This window comes from Aulonocara sp. 'chitande type north' Nkhata Bay, linkage group LG20 (assembly GCF_057382095.1).
Source record: "Aulonocara sp. 'chitande type north' Nkhata Bay isolate Kocher_YH1m ecotype deep benthic linkage group LG20, A_spYH_male_GT1.1, whole genome shotgun sequence".
In the NCBI taxonomy this organism is placed as follows: Eukaryota; Metazoa; Chordata; class Actinopteri; order Cichliformes; family Cichlidae; genus Aulonocara; species Aulonocara sp. 'chitande type north' Nkhata Bay.
In genome coordinates this window covers 18,785,165-18,802,959 of record NC_141363.1, presented here as the reverse complement: position 1 = coordinate 18,802,959, position 17,795 = coordinate 18,785,165, and the positions used below count along the sequence as shown (strand labels likewise).

At 45.8% G+C, this 17,795-nt stretch overlaps 2 protein-coding genes across 2 annotated transcripts in view; one reads left to right on the top strand and one right to left on the bottom strand.

Moving 5' to 3' along the window:
• The window catches only part of LOC147305434 (uncharacterized), a 479,902-nt gene that overhangs the window by 442,344 nt on the left and 19,763 nt on the right, over positions 1 to 17,795 (top strand). The gene's annotated exons all lie outside the window — the stretch shown is intronic.
• oprl1 (opiate receptor-like 1) overlaps positions 13,288 to 17,795 on the bottom strand; it is a 77,058-nt gene continuing 72,550 nt past the window's right edge. Inside the window, exon 6 of the mRNA XM_086277443.1 lies at positions 13,288 to 15,390. Coding sequence (XP_086133569.1) covers positions 14,843 to 15,390 — 548 coding nt within the window. The 3' untranslated portion in view covers positions 13,288 to 14,842. The remainder of the gene's footprint in view (positions 15,391 to 17,795) is intronic.

Here is a 17,795-nt window from a genome sequence, read left to right as displayed (position 1 = left end):
ATTTCTCAGACGGTTTGTCTTTGTTTGTTTCAGAGCTGCATTGACTGCATGATGTCTGTTCACAGCAAAATCTTCCAAATGCAAGAACCAAACATCAAATCAAATCTTTAATCTTCTTCACTGATGATGACATGACGAAGGAATTGCCCACACCATCAAACAGCCTTTCAGTCGATTGTCCAATTACTTTTGGTCCCGTTAAATAGAGGGCGGCACATGTTAAAGAGCAGAAACTCTTAAATCCTTCAAGTTTCAAGTTGTATTGTCATGTACAGATAAACAGTGTAGCCACGTTTACCCATAATGAAATTCATTAGTGCTCCTCAGCTTTACATGAGCATATAGAATTTTGGTGATTTTAACATCCATGTAGATGCTAAAAATGACAGCCTCAACATGGCATTTAATCTGTTATTAGACTCAATTGGTTTCTCTCAAAATGTAAAAGAACCCACCCACCACTTTAATCACACTCTAGATCTTGTTTTAACATATGGCATAGAAACTGAACATTTAACAGTGTTTCCTGAAAACCCTCTGCTGTCTGATCATTTCCTGATAACATTTACATTTACAATAATTGATTACACAGCAGTGGAGAGTAGACTTTATCACAGTAGATGTCTTTCTGAAAGCGCTGTAACTATGTTTAAGAATGTAATCCACCCACTGTTATCATCTTCAATGCCCTGTACCAACATAGAGCAGCAGCTATCTGAACGCTACTCCAACAAAGGTCGATTATCTTGTTAATAATTTCACCTCCTCACTACGTACGACTCTGGATACTGTAGCTCCTGTGAAAACTAAGGTCTCTAATCAGAAGTACCTGACTCCGTGGTATAATTCTCAAACACGTAGCCTAAAGCAGATGACTCGTAATCTGGAGAGGAAATGGCGTGTCACAAATTTAGAGGATCATCATTTAGCCTGGAGAAATAGTTTGCTGCTTTATAAGAAAGCCCTCCACAAAGCCAGAACATCTTACTATTCATCACTGATTGAAGAAAATAAGAACAACCCCAGGTTTCTCTTCAGCTCTGTAGCCAGGCTGACAAAAAGTCAGAGCTCTGTTGAGCCAACCATCCCTTTAACGTTAACTAGTAATGACTTCATGAACTTCTTCACAAATAAAATTTTTATCATTAGAGAAAAAATTACCAGTAATCATCCCACAGATGTAATATTATCTACAGCTACTCTTAGTACCATTGATGTTAAGTTAGACTCTTTTTCTCCAATTGATCTTTCTGAGTTAACTTCAATAATTACTTCCTCCAAACCATCAACGTGTCTTTTAGACCCCATTCCTACAAAACTGCTCAAAGAAGTCCTGCCATTAATTAATGCTTCGATCTTATATATGATCAACCTATCTCTAATAATCGGCTATGTACCACAGGCCTTCAAGCTGGCTGTAGTTAAACCTTTACTCAAAAAGCATCTCTAGACCCAGCAGTCTTAGCTAATTATAGGCCAATCTCCAACCTTCCTTTATATCAAACATCCTTGAAAGAGTAGTTGTCAAACAGCTAACAGATCATCTGCAGAGGTTTATTTGAAGAGTTTCAGTCAGGTTTCAGAGCTCATCACAGCACAGAAACAGCTTTAGTGAAGGTTACAAATGATCTTCTTATGGCCTCTGACAGTGGACTCATCTCTGTGCTTGTCCTGCTAGACCTCAGTGCAGCGTTCGATACTGTCGACCATAATATCCTATTAGAGCGATTAGAACATGCTGTAGGTATTACAGGTACTGCGCTGCAGTGGTTTGTATCATATCTATCTAATAGACTCCAGTTTGTGCATGTAAATGGAGAGTCCTCTTCACACACTGAGGTTAGTTATGGAGTTCCACAGGGTTCAGTGCTAGGACCAATTCTGTTTACATTATACATGCTTCCCTTAGGCAGCATCATTAGAAGACATAGCATACATTTACACTGCTATGCAGATGACACCCAGCTCTATCTGTCCATGAAGCCAGATAACACACACCAATGAGTTAAACTGCAGGAATGTCTTAAAGACATAAAGACCTGGATGGCCGCTAACTTTCTGCTTCTTCATTCAGATAAAACTGAGGTTATTGTACTCGACCCTGAAAATCTTAGAAATATGGTATCTAACCAGATTCTTACTCTGGATGGCATTACCTTGGCCTCCAGTAACACTGTGAGGAACCTTGGAGTCATTTTTGACCAGGACATGTCCTTCAACGCACATATTAAACAAATATGTAAGACTGCGTTCTTCCATTTGCGCAACATCTCTAAAATTAGAAATATCCTGTCTCAGAGTGACGCTGAAAAACTAGTTCATGCATTTATTACTTCCAGGCTGGACGACTGTAATTCATTGTTATCAGGATCTCCAAAAAACTCCCTGAAAAGCCTTCAGCTAATCCAAAATGCTGCAGCAAGAGTCCTGACAGGGACTAGAAAGAGAGAGCATATTTCTCCTGTTTTGGCTTCCTGTTAAATCCAGAATTGAATGTAAAATCCTGCTCCTCACATACAAGGTCTTAAATAATCAGGCCCCATCTTATCTTAATGACCTTGTAGTACCATATCACCCTATTAGAGCACTTCGCTCTCGCTCTGCAGGCCTACTTGTTGTTCCTAGAGTATTTAAAAGTAGAATGGGAGGCAGAGCCTTCAGTTTTCAGGCCCCTCTTCTGTGGAACCAGCTTCCAGTTTGGATTCAGGAGACAGACACTATCTCTACTTTCAAGATTAGGCTTAAAACTTTCCTTTTTGCTAAAGCATATAGTTAGGGCTGGACCAGGTGACCCTGAATCCTCCCTTAGTTATGCTGCAATAGACGTAGGCTGCCGGGGGATTCCCATGATGCATTGAGTTTTTCCTTTCCAGTCACCTTTCTCACTCACTATGTGTTAACAGACCTCTCTGCATTGAATCATATCTGTTATTAACCTCTGTCTCTCTTCCACAGCATGTCTTTTATCCGGTCTTCCTTCTCTCACCCCACCCCCAAGCAGATGGCCCCGCCCCTCCCTGAGCCTGGTTCTGCCGGAGGTTTCTTCCTGTTAAAAGGGAGTTTTTCCTTCCCACTTTTGCCAAAGTGCTTGCTCATAGGGGGTCATATGATTGTTGGGTTTTTCTCTGTATCTATGAAGCGCCTTGAGGCGACTTATGTTGTGATTTGGCGCTATATAAATAAAATTGAATTGAATTGAATAGAAGTGTGCAGTTAAATTAGGAAGACAATAACAGAAAATTGCAGCAATAATAATGATAAAGAGAAAAAAGACAAAAAGTATTGAATATTTCGAGAATTTAAGACTAGTATTCATAGTTTGTGCAAGAGTATTTATTATTTTTCATCCAGTTTGAATGTAGATACCCTCGAATGACAGCTGAGAGTGTGCACATGTATATGGAGCTAACAGAGAGACAGGGGTGGAGAGGAGGAAACCTCAGCTGGTCTAACAACACTCACAGCAGAGGCTGCTCCTCCTACGATTCCTGAGCACATCTGGCACATCACCAAAGACCTCAATCATTTTTACGGAGCCTTGTGTGGAAGCTGCAATGTTCAGAATCCACCGGGGTCATCATGAGGGCCCGTGGCACACACCCACAGCACCACCTGTTCACACCCCTGTCCTCAGGCGAAAACTGTCTGAATCACAGACAAAAATGAGCCTCAAACAGCTTCACAGGCCATCAGACTCCCGAATCAGAGACTCCCGAATTCTCCTGAACATCAGGACCATTACGGCTGCTGTGCAAATACTAGGTCACTTCTCCCAGTGGGGACAAAACGGCCCACTGGAGACATAATCCTCAGACATCGGAAAGTCATTCTTTCATGAGCTTTGCACTGGGTGGCAGTGCTTACGGAAGATGCATCGTTTGAGTGTCATAATAAGTCAGTGAGACACCCTGATGTCCCTGCGGATGCCTCGGTCTCAGGTCCTGTTGGTTTACAGTAAATATTTGCAGACGTGTGCTGCAGAGGAATGAACAGACTGAAGGCCAGCAGATGATTGGGTCCATTATTGAAAGCCCACACACAGAAACACAATCAGCAGGTAGCAGAAATGTCATTTGGGTAAAGGTCAGCAGGCTTTTTCCTCGGCGGCAGCTCTTTGTTTGTCTCTTTTCATCTTGTTGTTCTGACTGCACACCAATGAAGACCCTCATTAAGATTCCCCGGGTAGCGATCAAACAGAGGAAACAGTGCTCACTCGGCAGCTCCACCCACACTGGGATGGATTCATTGTGAGAAACAGACATGAAGCTCTGCACGTATCTGCTGCTGGTTTCTCTCTGAATGCTGATGAAGGTAATGCTCAAGCCCGTTCCTCCTCACGCTGACCCTCCACCTGCCTGGAAATGATGTTGGTGTAATTGTTGTGCACTTATTATCTGGTGGTGTCAGGCTGCGGTTTCCATTATGGATGGTTTTTGATCTGTGCTGGCAAACACGCACACACGACAGACCGGCAGGACCCAGGGTTCAAAGACTTCCAAGACACAACAAGATTTTTAAAGAAGAGTTTAAAACACAAGGAAACCAGGAAGGTGAAGACAGGCGAGACAATCCTTCACAGGAAAGGAAAACAGAAATGTGTGCTTAGACACTGGGAATCATGACAATGTGTTCACCTTCCTCATCTGCCTTTGTCGTTGCAGCATATGTCATCGTCTAAAAGGATGTGTTTCCTGATTGGATGTATGAGGGTGGTGGGCGGGGCGCATGGCGGCGTCCTCCCACAGATTTGTGCTCAGGATTCTTTGAGCGTCTCCTGCGTTCAGCCTGTGATTATATGAAAGACACAGATTGAACCTTTCCACAGTGTCTGCAGCAGCAGTGCTGCGACGTTCGACGCACACCGAGGACGCTGAAAGGTTCGTCACTGTCTCGTCATAAAGTCATGGCTGGCAGCGTTTCACACGATCCTCCATCGTGCTGTCACGGCGGGGATAAGAAAAGATTTCCTGCCCCAGAGTCGCTCCCCCGCTGCAGTGATTGAATGAGGCTGTTACCGAGTGGACGTCCGTGTCATAAATCAGTGGCGAGTACACAGTGCTGCTGGCTCACAAAGGCCCATCTCAGTCACTGATCCGTCCAAGGCTTATTTCTGGTTTGTAAACTGATTCATGGGACTAATTTTATTTTAAAGGTTCAAACTCGAGCAGAGCGGCCACACAAAACTGCAGCTTCTTCAGCCCGTAGACACGAACCACGTCAGGGCTGGTGCTGTCCAACTCTTCATGCTGGAGACACTTTAATGTTTGCCTCAGTGATGCTGATCAGATCCTGTTTGTCTGGTCTTAGCTCCACTAGCCCCTGAGCATTGTTGTCCTCTGTTGCGTCTTTCCCCATATGCTCTTCCAGTATTCCTCCACCTGCGGTCTTGGTGGGGCTGTTCTCACGTTGTTCCCGTGTCACTAAGAGTACATGTTGGATGGTTCAGTGCAGAACATCCTGTTTATCTTTGTGCAGTGGCTCCCGGCTTGCTGTCCTGTCCCTGCTCTGGTTCCTGATGTGATCTCAGTTCAATAAATCACCTTTAGCTGTCGTCAGTCGTTGGAGTCTGCTCCGTGGACCCTGACGATGCTCTTCTTATTCTACTGTACTACAGTCTATTAATCAATTCATTTATTTTAAGATCAAAGAAAATTAACCAGCAAAATGTTTTGATAATCAATGAGCTATCTTCCAATTTAACAAATGCACGATGTTACGACCTTTCCAGGAGAACACAGGAAGGATCAGATCTGAAACTTGGGTTCAAAAACCGAATGAACAACTTTTCAGTGTGTGCAGGACGGATGATCGTCCTTTAACAGTCATTCAGCACACGGCAGTCACTCACTTATACACCCGTCAGCACAAACGTGCTCATCAGCCTTCAGCTCCGGAGCGAAACAGACTCCTGGGTGAGAAATGCTGAAGGCCAAGAAAGAGGCCAAGCGGATCATCATGGCCTTGCCATATTGGTCCATTTGATTGGCCTTTATTATAATTATGTATTTATTTTATTTTATTTTCAGTTGTTACAGACGGGACAGACATGACTGGGAGAAAGAATGAGGGGAGAAGAGAGTGAGAAAGGGGGAAGAAAACAAACAAAAACAAACAAAAGTAGCAGAGACATATTTTAATAAAAAGCCACCTTCTCAGGGCTGGACTCGTCTTTGTGGTTCTGGTCATATCCACCCATCAGCAGGCAAATAGGTGAGGAGGTCAAAGGTCTTAGCTGACTTAGTCACAGAGTCAAAAGCTGTCAGCCTCTTTGACCTCTCTGAAGGTCGGAGGTCAGCATGTCATGGAAGCAAATAAATATGATGGAACTTAAGCCTGGGGGGAGGGGCACAGGTGGTGTGAGCTGATAACAACCTTTAGTTCACACTTATCGGCACGACCTTCCCCCATCAGGTCCATCGGCTCTCAGCCACTCGCTTGGTAACGTTAGGCTGCTTTTCTCAGCTAATGTTAGCTTGTGTTGCTAACTGCTGATGCTGGGAGCCGAAGGAGGCACCGAGGTCCAAAGAGCTCAACCAGAGGAATCAGCCCATGGGTTGTTAGAGGGATGCTGGGATTGTCACTGTTTAACTGCAGAGAGTTTTTCGCTGCAGCATCTTTGACCTTCCTCCACGTGAGCAGAGCACAGCGGAGCAGCCTGCACATACATGCTGGATATACGAACTCTTCTCACCTAAGAGGCATATGCACTATGCGTAACCTAAGCAGCGGGTCGATGAAAGCAGATGCAGGTCAGAGTGCAGATAGGATGAGGGTGAAAGACGAGCTGAGTGGTCTGAGGGCAGGAAGAAGAGGATGAAAGCAAGCCCACATGCACACACACAGACGTCACACTCTGCACAGGTGAAGTGACGTCTGAAACAGATTCTCTAACACGTGCCTGACGTTTCCTTTGCCGTTTATCTCTCCTCAGCGGCGAGCTGGAAATCAGAGATCAGTGAATTTATCAGCAGAGTGAAATCTCTTCGATTCCACGTCTTTCCTTTCTGTTTGGAAACCAGAGTGGGATCAATAATGCGATTTATTTTTCTGTGAGTGTTTCCAGCAGTGTGACACGAGCACGGATCAGCGACTGCTCCGACACGAAGGTGACGAACGCTCTGAGAGAGGCTGCCGCTCGTGCACACGGAGGCCGTCGTGCTTGGTGACCTGCTGCTGCTCGCTGCGCCTGCCACACTACAACAATGTGTGAAAGAGAAGAAGTCTTTTGTAGTTCATGTATATTCAGCTCCAGTGAAATCATTTAACACAGTGCAGTGGGCTGAATATAAACCCAGCACAGACATTCTGGAAGTTTGTATTTGGATGATTTCCTTGTTGTAACGATGCTTCTTGGCAATAAATCTCACAATGTTGGAAAGGCTGTTTATTCCCCCATAAAAGGCGGCACATTTGTAAGGAAAAAATGGGCTGTGCATGACAAACTTGCCAAATCTTCTCTGCCAACAGCTTTTTCTGCTACTGCTAATCGAGTGCAGCATTATTTGGAGTGAGCCCCAGTTTCCTTTTCAGATAGAAGGCCAAGTTTCATATAACGATGTCAGAGACAGGCTGTGAAGTAGATGACAGCACAAGAAGACCGTTTCCTGGGCAGCCTTTAGTGCAAAGAAACTGTTACATCGAAGAAATCATTCAAACACAACTTCCTTTGCTCTTTGAGCCACGTTTATAATTTATGGTGATAAAGGAAGAAGGGAAAACTCTGCACGTCCATTTGCTGGGCAGACCTCTGATTATCCACGTGCTCGTTACTGATTGACTTTATTTCAGAGCTTCTGTCTGCAGAGCTGCTTTGAAAACATGTCCGATGTGTTTCTATTAACATTTCCCACTGATGGATTATGGAGGTGTTTGGGGGAAGGGCTTCTTACTGCTCCAGTGAGGTCCTCATCACCTGCCAGTGTGCAGCGATGAAGGCCGAGAGTTCACGCTCTAAGCATTTACTGACGAGCTGAATAAGAAAGGAGTGCACGCCGTAGGCTCGGAGCTCATCCAGCTAACTTCAGTTTCAACTTGCTGTTCTCACTGATATCAAAGTGTTGCACTTCTTAGCAGGCTATGTTGCCATGGTAACTGTTGCTTTGGAGCAGGTTATGCTCCTGATAGGAAATCAGCAGGGATGAAATCACTGCTGACTGACCAATTAGATCACTGGAAAACAGCAGACGCGCAGACAGTCACAGGGTCTGAAGGTTCGTCTTTATCTGGGGAGCCAGGAGTACCCTTCAGAGAGAGCTGGAGACTGCTGCAATCACAGCATTGTAAGAGGGTGTAACGTTATCCTTCTTCTATCCTGGATCGCCCCGAGTCTTCCCAGCTTTGACAAATATCCTGGGGTACCTGCATTTACTCAGAGCCTCTCTGATATGTAAATGTAGTGTTTGTAACGTGGGGAAACCTGAGAGACAAGATGTTTAACCCACCGAGAACACAATGTCCAGATGAATAGGACTTCCTTACCTGGATGAGCAACTTTTATCTTCCTTTAGAAAATGTTGTCACTATATGTCCATGTCTCTGATTGGTCAGCAGCTGCAAACTCTGTTATGTCAGTGTGCCATAGCTGGACTGATAAACCAAGTTGATAACAACCTTTATGTGACCTGTTAGCCTCACTGATGATGTCTGACAAGCCAGATAAACAGAAGATATCCTGGATAAATATATGGATATGTTGAAGTGGACTGAGATGAAAGGAACTGGCCCCAACGAGGCGTTCATTATTGAATGAAACTGAACCGAGATCAGCAGCTGCCTGTTTAAATCTGAACCTGCACTGTGACTGCTTCCTGAACGATGAGCTGACAGAATGATGAGCTCAGACCAACTTAATCATCATATCTTTATTCATTTAATAAGCACTGAAAATATACAGTTTAAAATTCAAGCTGAAGCAGAAGGTCTGTCTGCACTGACGACAAGCGAGCGAGCGTAAAGTTCGGTCTGTGAGTGCAGAACGCTAATATGGCTGCAGCCTGGGTCACATGACTCAAACCGCTCCAACGTATTTACGATATGACCAAATATGTGCGATTAAAGCACAGCATCGTCATCATCAGGACGTTTTTCCTGCAGCTGTGTCGTGTGAGCGGCGTGGGGCGGTGTGGGTCAGTCACTCGGGTGCTGAGCTAAGTGCAGTCCACAGTAAAACACAGAGTACATTTATAGATATCTATATATATATATATATAACAGACTCTGCCCACCCCACACATTAGAAAGAGTAACAACAGAAACAACAGAAACACCAATGAAACACTTTTTTCCTCTGTTCATAAAGATATAGAAGAACAACAGCAACACGTTAGTTTTCTCTTTGTCAGGTCAAACATTCATGTGGTCTGTAAATGTAAACTAACACGAACTGTTACAGCTGGTGACGAAGAACAACCAGAGAGGTCACATGATCGTGTTTTACATGTTCAAACAGAAAGCTGTACACGCTCCTCTCTACGTGCTACGAAAGAACGGCGAACAGGAGGAGAACGTCACGGACAAAGAGCTCGCGGCAGCGTTAAAGCTCCAGAAACGGAGCCCTCGATGCTCCTACACACAGTCTGCTAGGTTTGTACGAAAGGTGACCTGTGCTCAGAAACCACCTGAGAGCAGCACACGTCCACGGAGAATGCTTTCAACCACGCCTCAGACAGACGTTTACGCCGATGACTCTGGGTCCTGCTTTGGACCTCCAAACCAGCCTTCAGCTGGAAGGAGTCCTGGAGGTGCTACTGCATTACAGTCACACTGATGCAGCATGTTAAATACACTTCACATTCTGATTCATGCTGTGGACCTGACTTCATGATGGAGATGTTTGGAAAACAGCAAACAAACTCGCTTCAGTTTGAGCTGTGGGTGGAGGTCACAGACTACCTTCATCAGTCCAGAGTAGCAGGTATACAACCACCTGTGGCTGAAGGCACCGCTGCAACCGTTCTCTGAAGGCTGATCAGTGTTCTGCATCGGCACCGGGGCCACGAAGGCAGACATGAAGCCTCATTTCTTGTCATACCAGAAGACACTTTTATCCAGTTTACTGATGACCTGAATCGTGCTGCTTAAAACCAGACAGCTTTGTTGACATAAAGCAGTTCGACACATTGCTCCCTGAGCCCGGATGTGCGAGAAGTTTCTTCTTGTTAAAAGGGAGGTTTTCCTTCCCACGGTTACCAAGTGCCTGCTCAGAGGCAGTCGTCTGATTGTTGCTGCTGTTGTTGTGATTTTGAAATGAATATTTGTGAGTAAACCGGTGTACCGTGTGTGCATCACAAACATTATTGTAAGTTTCATTGCATATTATGTATTTGGATGATATGGGGCAGGAATTACTCTGTTTTTCCATCACGTCTGGTTTTATCATGTGATCTGAGACAGTGAATCCAGATGCACAGGGCTCAATAATGAATGTAAGACTACATATTGTGTAGAACTGGAAATTTTTCATAAATATTAAGTATTAGTACTAAATATGTGATTTAAATGTACTGAAAAAAATCTAAACTGGATTGAGATCCACATATTTTCAGTTTCTTACACTGGTTTCAGGATCGACCTGTTATACAAATAAGAAAAGATATTCGTCTCCCTTCAGATGAGAGATTGGCCATTTCTGAAGATGTCATATCTTCCGCGAGAACGAGTGCTGTCCACAGACGGTTTCAGAGTACAGGTCTGAACTAGTATAACTAAGAGCAAAGCACCATAAAACACATTGAATCCAGCCAGAGAGCGAGGTTTAGTGACAGACTTCACTTCGTATTTAAGGCAATGTAAGTTAATTGAAATGTTTCTCTCATAACGAAAGCAAAAGTAAACCAACAGAAGCAATTAAGGTGCTGCTAAGAGTGGCTGCACCTAACGAAACCAGGCAAAACCAAACTGTCATGCTCGTTCTGAAAAACCTGTCTATGAAAAGCGCTTAATAAATAAACTTTACTTTACTTTACTTAAACAGACCTGTTTTAGTCTTAACGAAACGAGCAAACCCAACTTCATAGAGAGACACAAATATAAAAGCAAAGAGGATACTGAGGCGCGAACAGAACACGCAAGTTCTCAAAGGCCGCACAGTTTACAGAACAACCAGCATCCAGCTAAACGTAGAACCCATCTCATACAGATGAGTCTCAACGTCTCTGATTCATCCTCGCACTTCTGTTAGATAAACTTCAGGAGACCAAGGACCCTTTAATCAGATTTAGTGACAGCGAATAGAAATGAAAGTTCGATTTAAAGCATCACAGTAACACTGATCAGAGTACAAACACCAACCGATGAGCGTTTCATAGGGTTTGTTCTGTTTTTGTCAGTGGTACCCGAACGTCACACCAACATGCTCTGTGCAGTCCAGTGCTGTCTGAAACTGTGCAGGATGGTAGGAATGCTCATGTGTTCCTGTTTCACAGCTAGTTTCCTCTTTAAGAGACCAAGAAGAAAGAGAGAGAGAGCCCCTTTGTCCCTTGGATTGGGGTCGGGGCACTGCAACCCTGTCCCCATGCTCCGCCCCTGTGGGGCTGGTAACACCCCCATTGTTTAAAGACCCACAGTTCAACTCTCCCGAACCCGACCTGCCTCTATATCCAAAAACCTGACAGCAGTTGCAGTTCAGTGTCCAGAGGTGGCATTTCCTGAACATCTGGGGTCATCTGACCCCTGTCAGGCCCACTCTGATTGCACCTGTGAGGTGTTTGAAGAGGACTGCTTTTGTGAGGGGGCGCTATTTTATGGCTTCAGTAAAACTACGTTTTCCCTGTTTCCACCTCGGTCCGTATGTACAAGGACGGCTGTAGCTCAAAGTCTGAAAAATGAAGCCAGCGCTGAAGTACCTCAAACCTGCATTGCCTTTAAAGTCCAGCAGGGGTTGACTGTTTGGTCTATAAAAGTCTATGAGAAAATGAACATCTTGTTCAGTTGATCTCTGAGCTCAGTGAACTCTTTAGTGATGAGTTTATGGTCTCAGTCGCTACTCAGGTCTGACTAGATAAAGCACAATGTTCGTTTTGGGAATAGCGGCCCCAGTAGAGTCACGAAGAACCGGGACATCGGGGTTGGGCTGCTACTCTGAGTGACCAGTGTACCTGGTGTTCAGAGTCAGATCCAACCCTCGCTCATGACTTCGTCTCAGAATGAAGAAAGATAATGAAAAGTCAAGATTGATCTTCACATCATCCATCTTTTATATTAAATCTGTGACCAGTGGCACAGGGTTAGATTTACTGAGCTGCAGAACTCAGGGGCACACACAAACGTTTACAGGGATCATTTTCAGTGTTTATGAAACAGAACCTTTACCTTTTAACTTTTGTCCTTGTGTTGTGAGGTATCATATGCCTAACCCTTAGAGATCGAAGTCGTTGTTGCCGATTACCCTCATTAACCCTACATTAGCAAAACATGTCATTAAAAAAATGTTCCTCTAAGTCTTGGCTGAAGACAAGAAAATAATTCAACTTTTTTTCAAGTTTTTTTCTTTTTTCTAAAACACAGGGTAAGTGTAGGAGTTGGGGTCATGGATGGAGTCGGGGGCAGGGTAGGAGTCGAGGGCAGGTTAGCAGTCGAGGTCAGGGTAGGAGTCGGGGGCAGGGTAGCAGTCGGGGGGAAGGGTAGGAGTCAGGGTAGGAGTCAGGGGAAGGGTAGCAGTCGAGGTCAGGGTAGGAGTCAGGGGCAGGGTAGCAGTCGGGGGAAGGGTAGGAGTCGGGGGAAGGGTAGGAGTCGGGGCAGGCTAGGAGTCGAGGTCAGGGTAGGAGTCGGGGGCAGGGCAGGAGTCTGGGGCAGGGTAGGAGTCGAGGGCAGGGTAGCAGTTGGGGTCAGGGTAGCAGTCGGGGGCAGGGTAGCAGTCGGGGGCAGGGTAGGAGTCGGGGGCAGGTTAGCAGTCGGGGCAGGGTAGGAGTCAGGGTAGGATTTGGGGGCAGGGTAGCAGTTGGGGTCAGGGTAGGAGTCGGGGGCACGGTAGGAGTCAGGGGAAGGGTAGCAGTCGACGTCAGGGTAGGAGTCGGGGGGCAGGGTAGGAGTCAGGGTAGGAGTCAAGGGCAGATTAGCAGTCGGGGCAGGGTAGGAGTCAGGGGAAGGGTAGCAGTCGAGGTCAGGGTAGGAGTTGGGGGCAGGGTAGCAGTCGGGGGAAGGGTAGGAGTCGGGGCAGGCTAGGAGTCGAGGTCAGGGTAGGAGTCGGGGGAAGGATAGCAGTCGGGGGCAGGGCAGGAGTAGCAGTCGAGATAAGGGTAGGAGTCGGGGGGAGGGCAGGAGTAGGGGGCAGGGTAGGAGTCTGGGGCAGGGTAGCAGTCGGGGTAAGGGTAGGAGTAGGGGCAGGGTAGGAGATGGTGTCAGGGCCAGAGTCGGGGGCAGGAGTTGGTGCCAGGGCAGGAGTCGGGGGAAGGGTAGGAGTTGGGGTTAGGATTGAGATTATTTAGACCTCACACTGTTGAAGTGTTGAAACAGCATTCACAGATGCTCAGGTAAGGCTGTTTATGTCCCACTTCAAGTGTGAGCTGCAGTTTTGAGTCTTTAACCTCAGATCAAACAGGTATGTATTTCACTTTGTATCTGCCAGTAAAAGTCCATCTGAAAGGCAGCGTTGTCTGAACGCTGAATCTCAGTTGTGATTTTTTTCCATCGGGAGCCAAACAAAGTCATTTTGTCAAAGCTGCTGGTGAGTCTGTTACACACATGTTGTCCTTTGGTTTCCAACTCCTGATTTTCATCACAAAGGCTCACGAGTCTGGTGGACACATTTTAATCTAAACCACAGTCAACAATCCTAAACCAAAATGATTTTTAGCGCCTAAACACTGAACAAAATGAACAAATGGCATCTCCGAACACAAAAGGTCATTAAACCTCGACGCGTTTCTCCACCACAGATCCCAAACAACACCTTATCTAACTGTGAGATGCATCTGGCAACACGGTGCAGTGTAAACCCCCAACCCCCCCGCACACAAGCACCATGTAGAAAGTCAAAGGAAACGTGTCCTTCCATGGGTGTCTTAGGTTTGTTGAGTCTCAGCTGAGAAATGTCACTCAAATAAGAAATGACATTCACCTGACCCCCATATTTAACAGAATCTCGTCTTGCTCTTTTACTTCTACAAGCTGCAGATTTCACATCAGTCCAGTCACACTTCTGGCCCAGTAAAATGCTGGCAGCAGCATATTACATTATGTGGCCTCCATTTACCAAAACCATCACAGCAAAAATGTCCTAGTTCTCCAGACTGAAAGCATTTCAAACTTTAGGAATGATCTGCTCCTTCTCTGCATGTCTTCGTGGTCCAGAGTTTCCGATGTTCTATTTATTTATTGTAAAAGCATCAGAGTTTCTGATTTGGCATCGGCAGCTCCTGTTTAACTCCTCCTGATTTTCATACATTCACTTCACCTCCTGCCTTCTCGTCACAGAGTCATCTCTCCAGGGACGCCACAGATCCAGTTTCTTTTCACAAGGCTGTTGTTTTGGAGCTCGAATGAATATTCATCAGCTCTCTTGAAGCTGGATGAGAGTTTTTCCAGAGGCATTTTAGTATTTTATGTGTCCGTCTTATCGCATAAAGTTTCAAAACACGAGTCTGGGCATCGGACATCTCTGCTACTCTTCACTCTAAACTTGTCCCCACATCCCCTCTTTCCATCCCTAAATCCTTTTCCTTTCAAACTCATCCTCCTTGTCGCCCTCCCCCCCGCCCCAGGCCAGTCTCCTCATTGGGGGGCGGGAGGGCTCGTGCCGCTAGAGAGCTGTAATCTGAGTCAATTCTGTGTTGGAGTTCCCAGTTCCATGGGTCTCTCCCCTCTGTGGGGGGTCCACCCCCACCAAGGGGAGCTCCACGCCTAGTCATGCTGGATTCGGCATCCCTCCCCCTAGCCCCCCGCCGTCTCCGGCTTTGCAGCTGTAGGCAGCCGCCACCTCCCTGGCGATGCTCCTCATTCTGCCAGACTGCTGGGGGTCGAGGCGGAATGGAGACGGGTGGCAGAACTCTCGGAAGCAGCGCTTGAAGTTTTCATCGAGGAAGGCATATAGCACGGGATTCAAGCTGCTGTTGACGTAGCCTAGTGCGATGCAGAAGTGCATGAGGACCACTGTGAATAGGCTACTCAGGTTGAAGCCCAGAAACTGAGCCAGGACCATGATTTGGATCGGGGTCCAACACACCACAAATGCCGCCACCACGACCAGAACCATCCTGGTGATGCGCCGCAGGTTTCGGTCCTTTTCCTTGGAGCCAGACAGGATGCGGACGCTGCGCAGGCGTTTGACCATCAGGCTGTAGCAGATGCTGATGATGGCCACAGGAATGAGGAAGGAGAAGACGAAGACACAGGTACCAAAGACGGGATCCCAGTGGCTCTTTGGCTCGGGCAGAGCCACTATGCACTCCGAACCTATAAGTTCAAAAGAGAAATAAAGAAGAAGTATTAAATACGGGAGAAAAAGGGGGAGGGCAGGGGGAGATGTAGGTTGGTCGGTGTATGTGTTGTTGGCATGAATGTCAAGGACAGCGGCTGATGTTCTATTAAAGGTGGAATATGTTAGTGTGACGAGTTACACTTTCAAACAGAGAAGTACGCGGCAGGGTTTGTTTTGAATAACGTGATTTTATGAGTTCACAGTGAGAGATCTGCTCTTGCTCTTGACGAAGGCGGTCGCACTTTTCTCCTCCTCCTCCTCTCCCTTAGCTTCCCTGCTTAGCCTCTTATGTCCTTGTCTAGTCTCGTGTTTTTTGTATTACTTTCCCTGGAACACTCTCTCACAGTCTGTACTCTAAAACCTAAAAGAGAATTATGGAATGGATCAACTGGTCCCTAAATGCAATTGACACCCCTTTCTCAATGAGAAGTCTGGGCTTGAGTGAGCCTGAGTGCTGAAGATATCTACCTATTCGGAACCATGATAACAGGGTTCTGGCTGATCGGAGCTGGCTTGGCCCTGACTTATCGAAGAATTAAGGAAGCGGAACCGGCTGTTCAAACCCCCACAAGGCTGCCCGCTGGGATTGAAATGATGGGACGAGGCGTGAGTTTCTCAAAATGGGCTCATTGAGTGCAGCACGGAGAAGATCTTGGAGAACGCACGGCTGCCGTGAATACTCAGAACAAGACCTCTGAGTGAAAAACTGGATTACCTCTGGGGCTAGCTCGAACAACAACTGTGAGCGCAAATTCGATCACATCTTGGGGGAGTGTACTGTGGTCGTGAGTTCTCAGAACCTGCTCTTAGAGCAAAAAGGACGACAACATCACGGAACGTAAGTTTGGATAACATCATAGAAAGCTCACGGCTCTCCAATGGCAGATTGAGCGACCAGTGTTGGACTGTAGAACTGCTTTGAAATTCATATGAGTTGTTCGCACTAAAGTACAGGGAGTGCAGAATTATTAGGCAAGTTGTATTTTTGAGGAATAATGTTATTATTGAACAACAACCATGTTCTCAATGAACCCAAAAAACTCATTAATATCAAAGCTGAATGTTTTTGGAAGTAGTTTTTAGTTTGTTTTTAGTTTTAGCTATTTTAGGGGGATATCTGTGTGTGCAGGTGACTATTACTGTGCATAATTATTAGGCAACTTAGGCAACAACAAAAAACAAATATATACCCATTTCAATTATTTATTTTTACCAGTGAAACCAATATAACATCTCCACATTCACAAATATACATTTCTGACATTCAAAAACAAAACAAAAACAAATCAGCGACCAATATAGCCACCTTTCTTTGCAAGGACACTCAAAAGCCTGCCATCCATGGATTCTGTCAGTGTTTTGATCTGTTCACCATCAACATTGCGTGCAGCAGCAACCACAGCCTCCCAGACACTGTTCAGAGAGGTGTACTGTTTTCCCTCCTTGTAAATCTCACATTTGATGATGGACCACAGGTTCTCAATGGGGTTCAGATCAGGTGAACAAGGAGGCCATGTCATTAGTTTTTCTTCTTTTATACCCTTTCTTGCCAGCCACGCTGTGGAGTACTTGGACGCGTGTGATGGAGCATTGTCCTGCATGAAAATCATGTTTTTCTTGAAGGATGCAGACTTCTTCCTGTACCACTGCTTGAAGAAGGTGTCTTCCAGGAACTGGCAGTAGGACTGGGAGTTGAGCTCGACTCCATCCTCAACCCGAAAAGGCCCCACAAGCTCATCTTTGATGATACCAGCCCAAACCAGTACTCCACCTCCACCTTGCTGGCGTCTGAGTCGGACTGGAGCTCTCTGCCCTTTACCAATCCAGCCACAGGCCCATCCATCTGGCCCATCAAGACTCACTCTCATTTCATCAGTCCATAAAACCTTAGAAAAACCAGTCTTGAGATATTTCTTGGCCCAGTCTTGACGTTTCAGCTTGTGTGTCTTGTTCAGTGGTGGTCGTCTTTCAGCCTTTCTTACCTTGGCCATGTCTCTGAGTATTGCACACCTTGTGCTTTTGGGCACTCCAGTGATGTTGCAGCTCTGAAATATGGCCAAACTGGTGGCAAGTGGCATCTTGGCAGCTGCACGCTTGACTTTTCTCAGTTCATGGGCAGTTATTTTGCGCCTTGGTTTTTCCACACGCTTCTTGCGACCCTGTTGACTATTTTGAATGAGACTGCTGCATCCCTCTGCAAGATATCTCACTATTTTTGACTTTTCTGAGCCTGTCAAGTCCTTCTTTTGACCCATTTTGCCAAAGGAAGGGACGTTGCCTAATAATTATGCACACCTGATATAGGGTGTTGATGTCATTAGACCACACCCCTTCTCATTACAGCGATGCACATCACCTAATATGCTTAATTGGTAGTAGG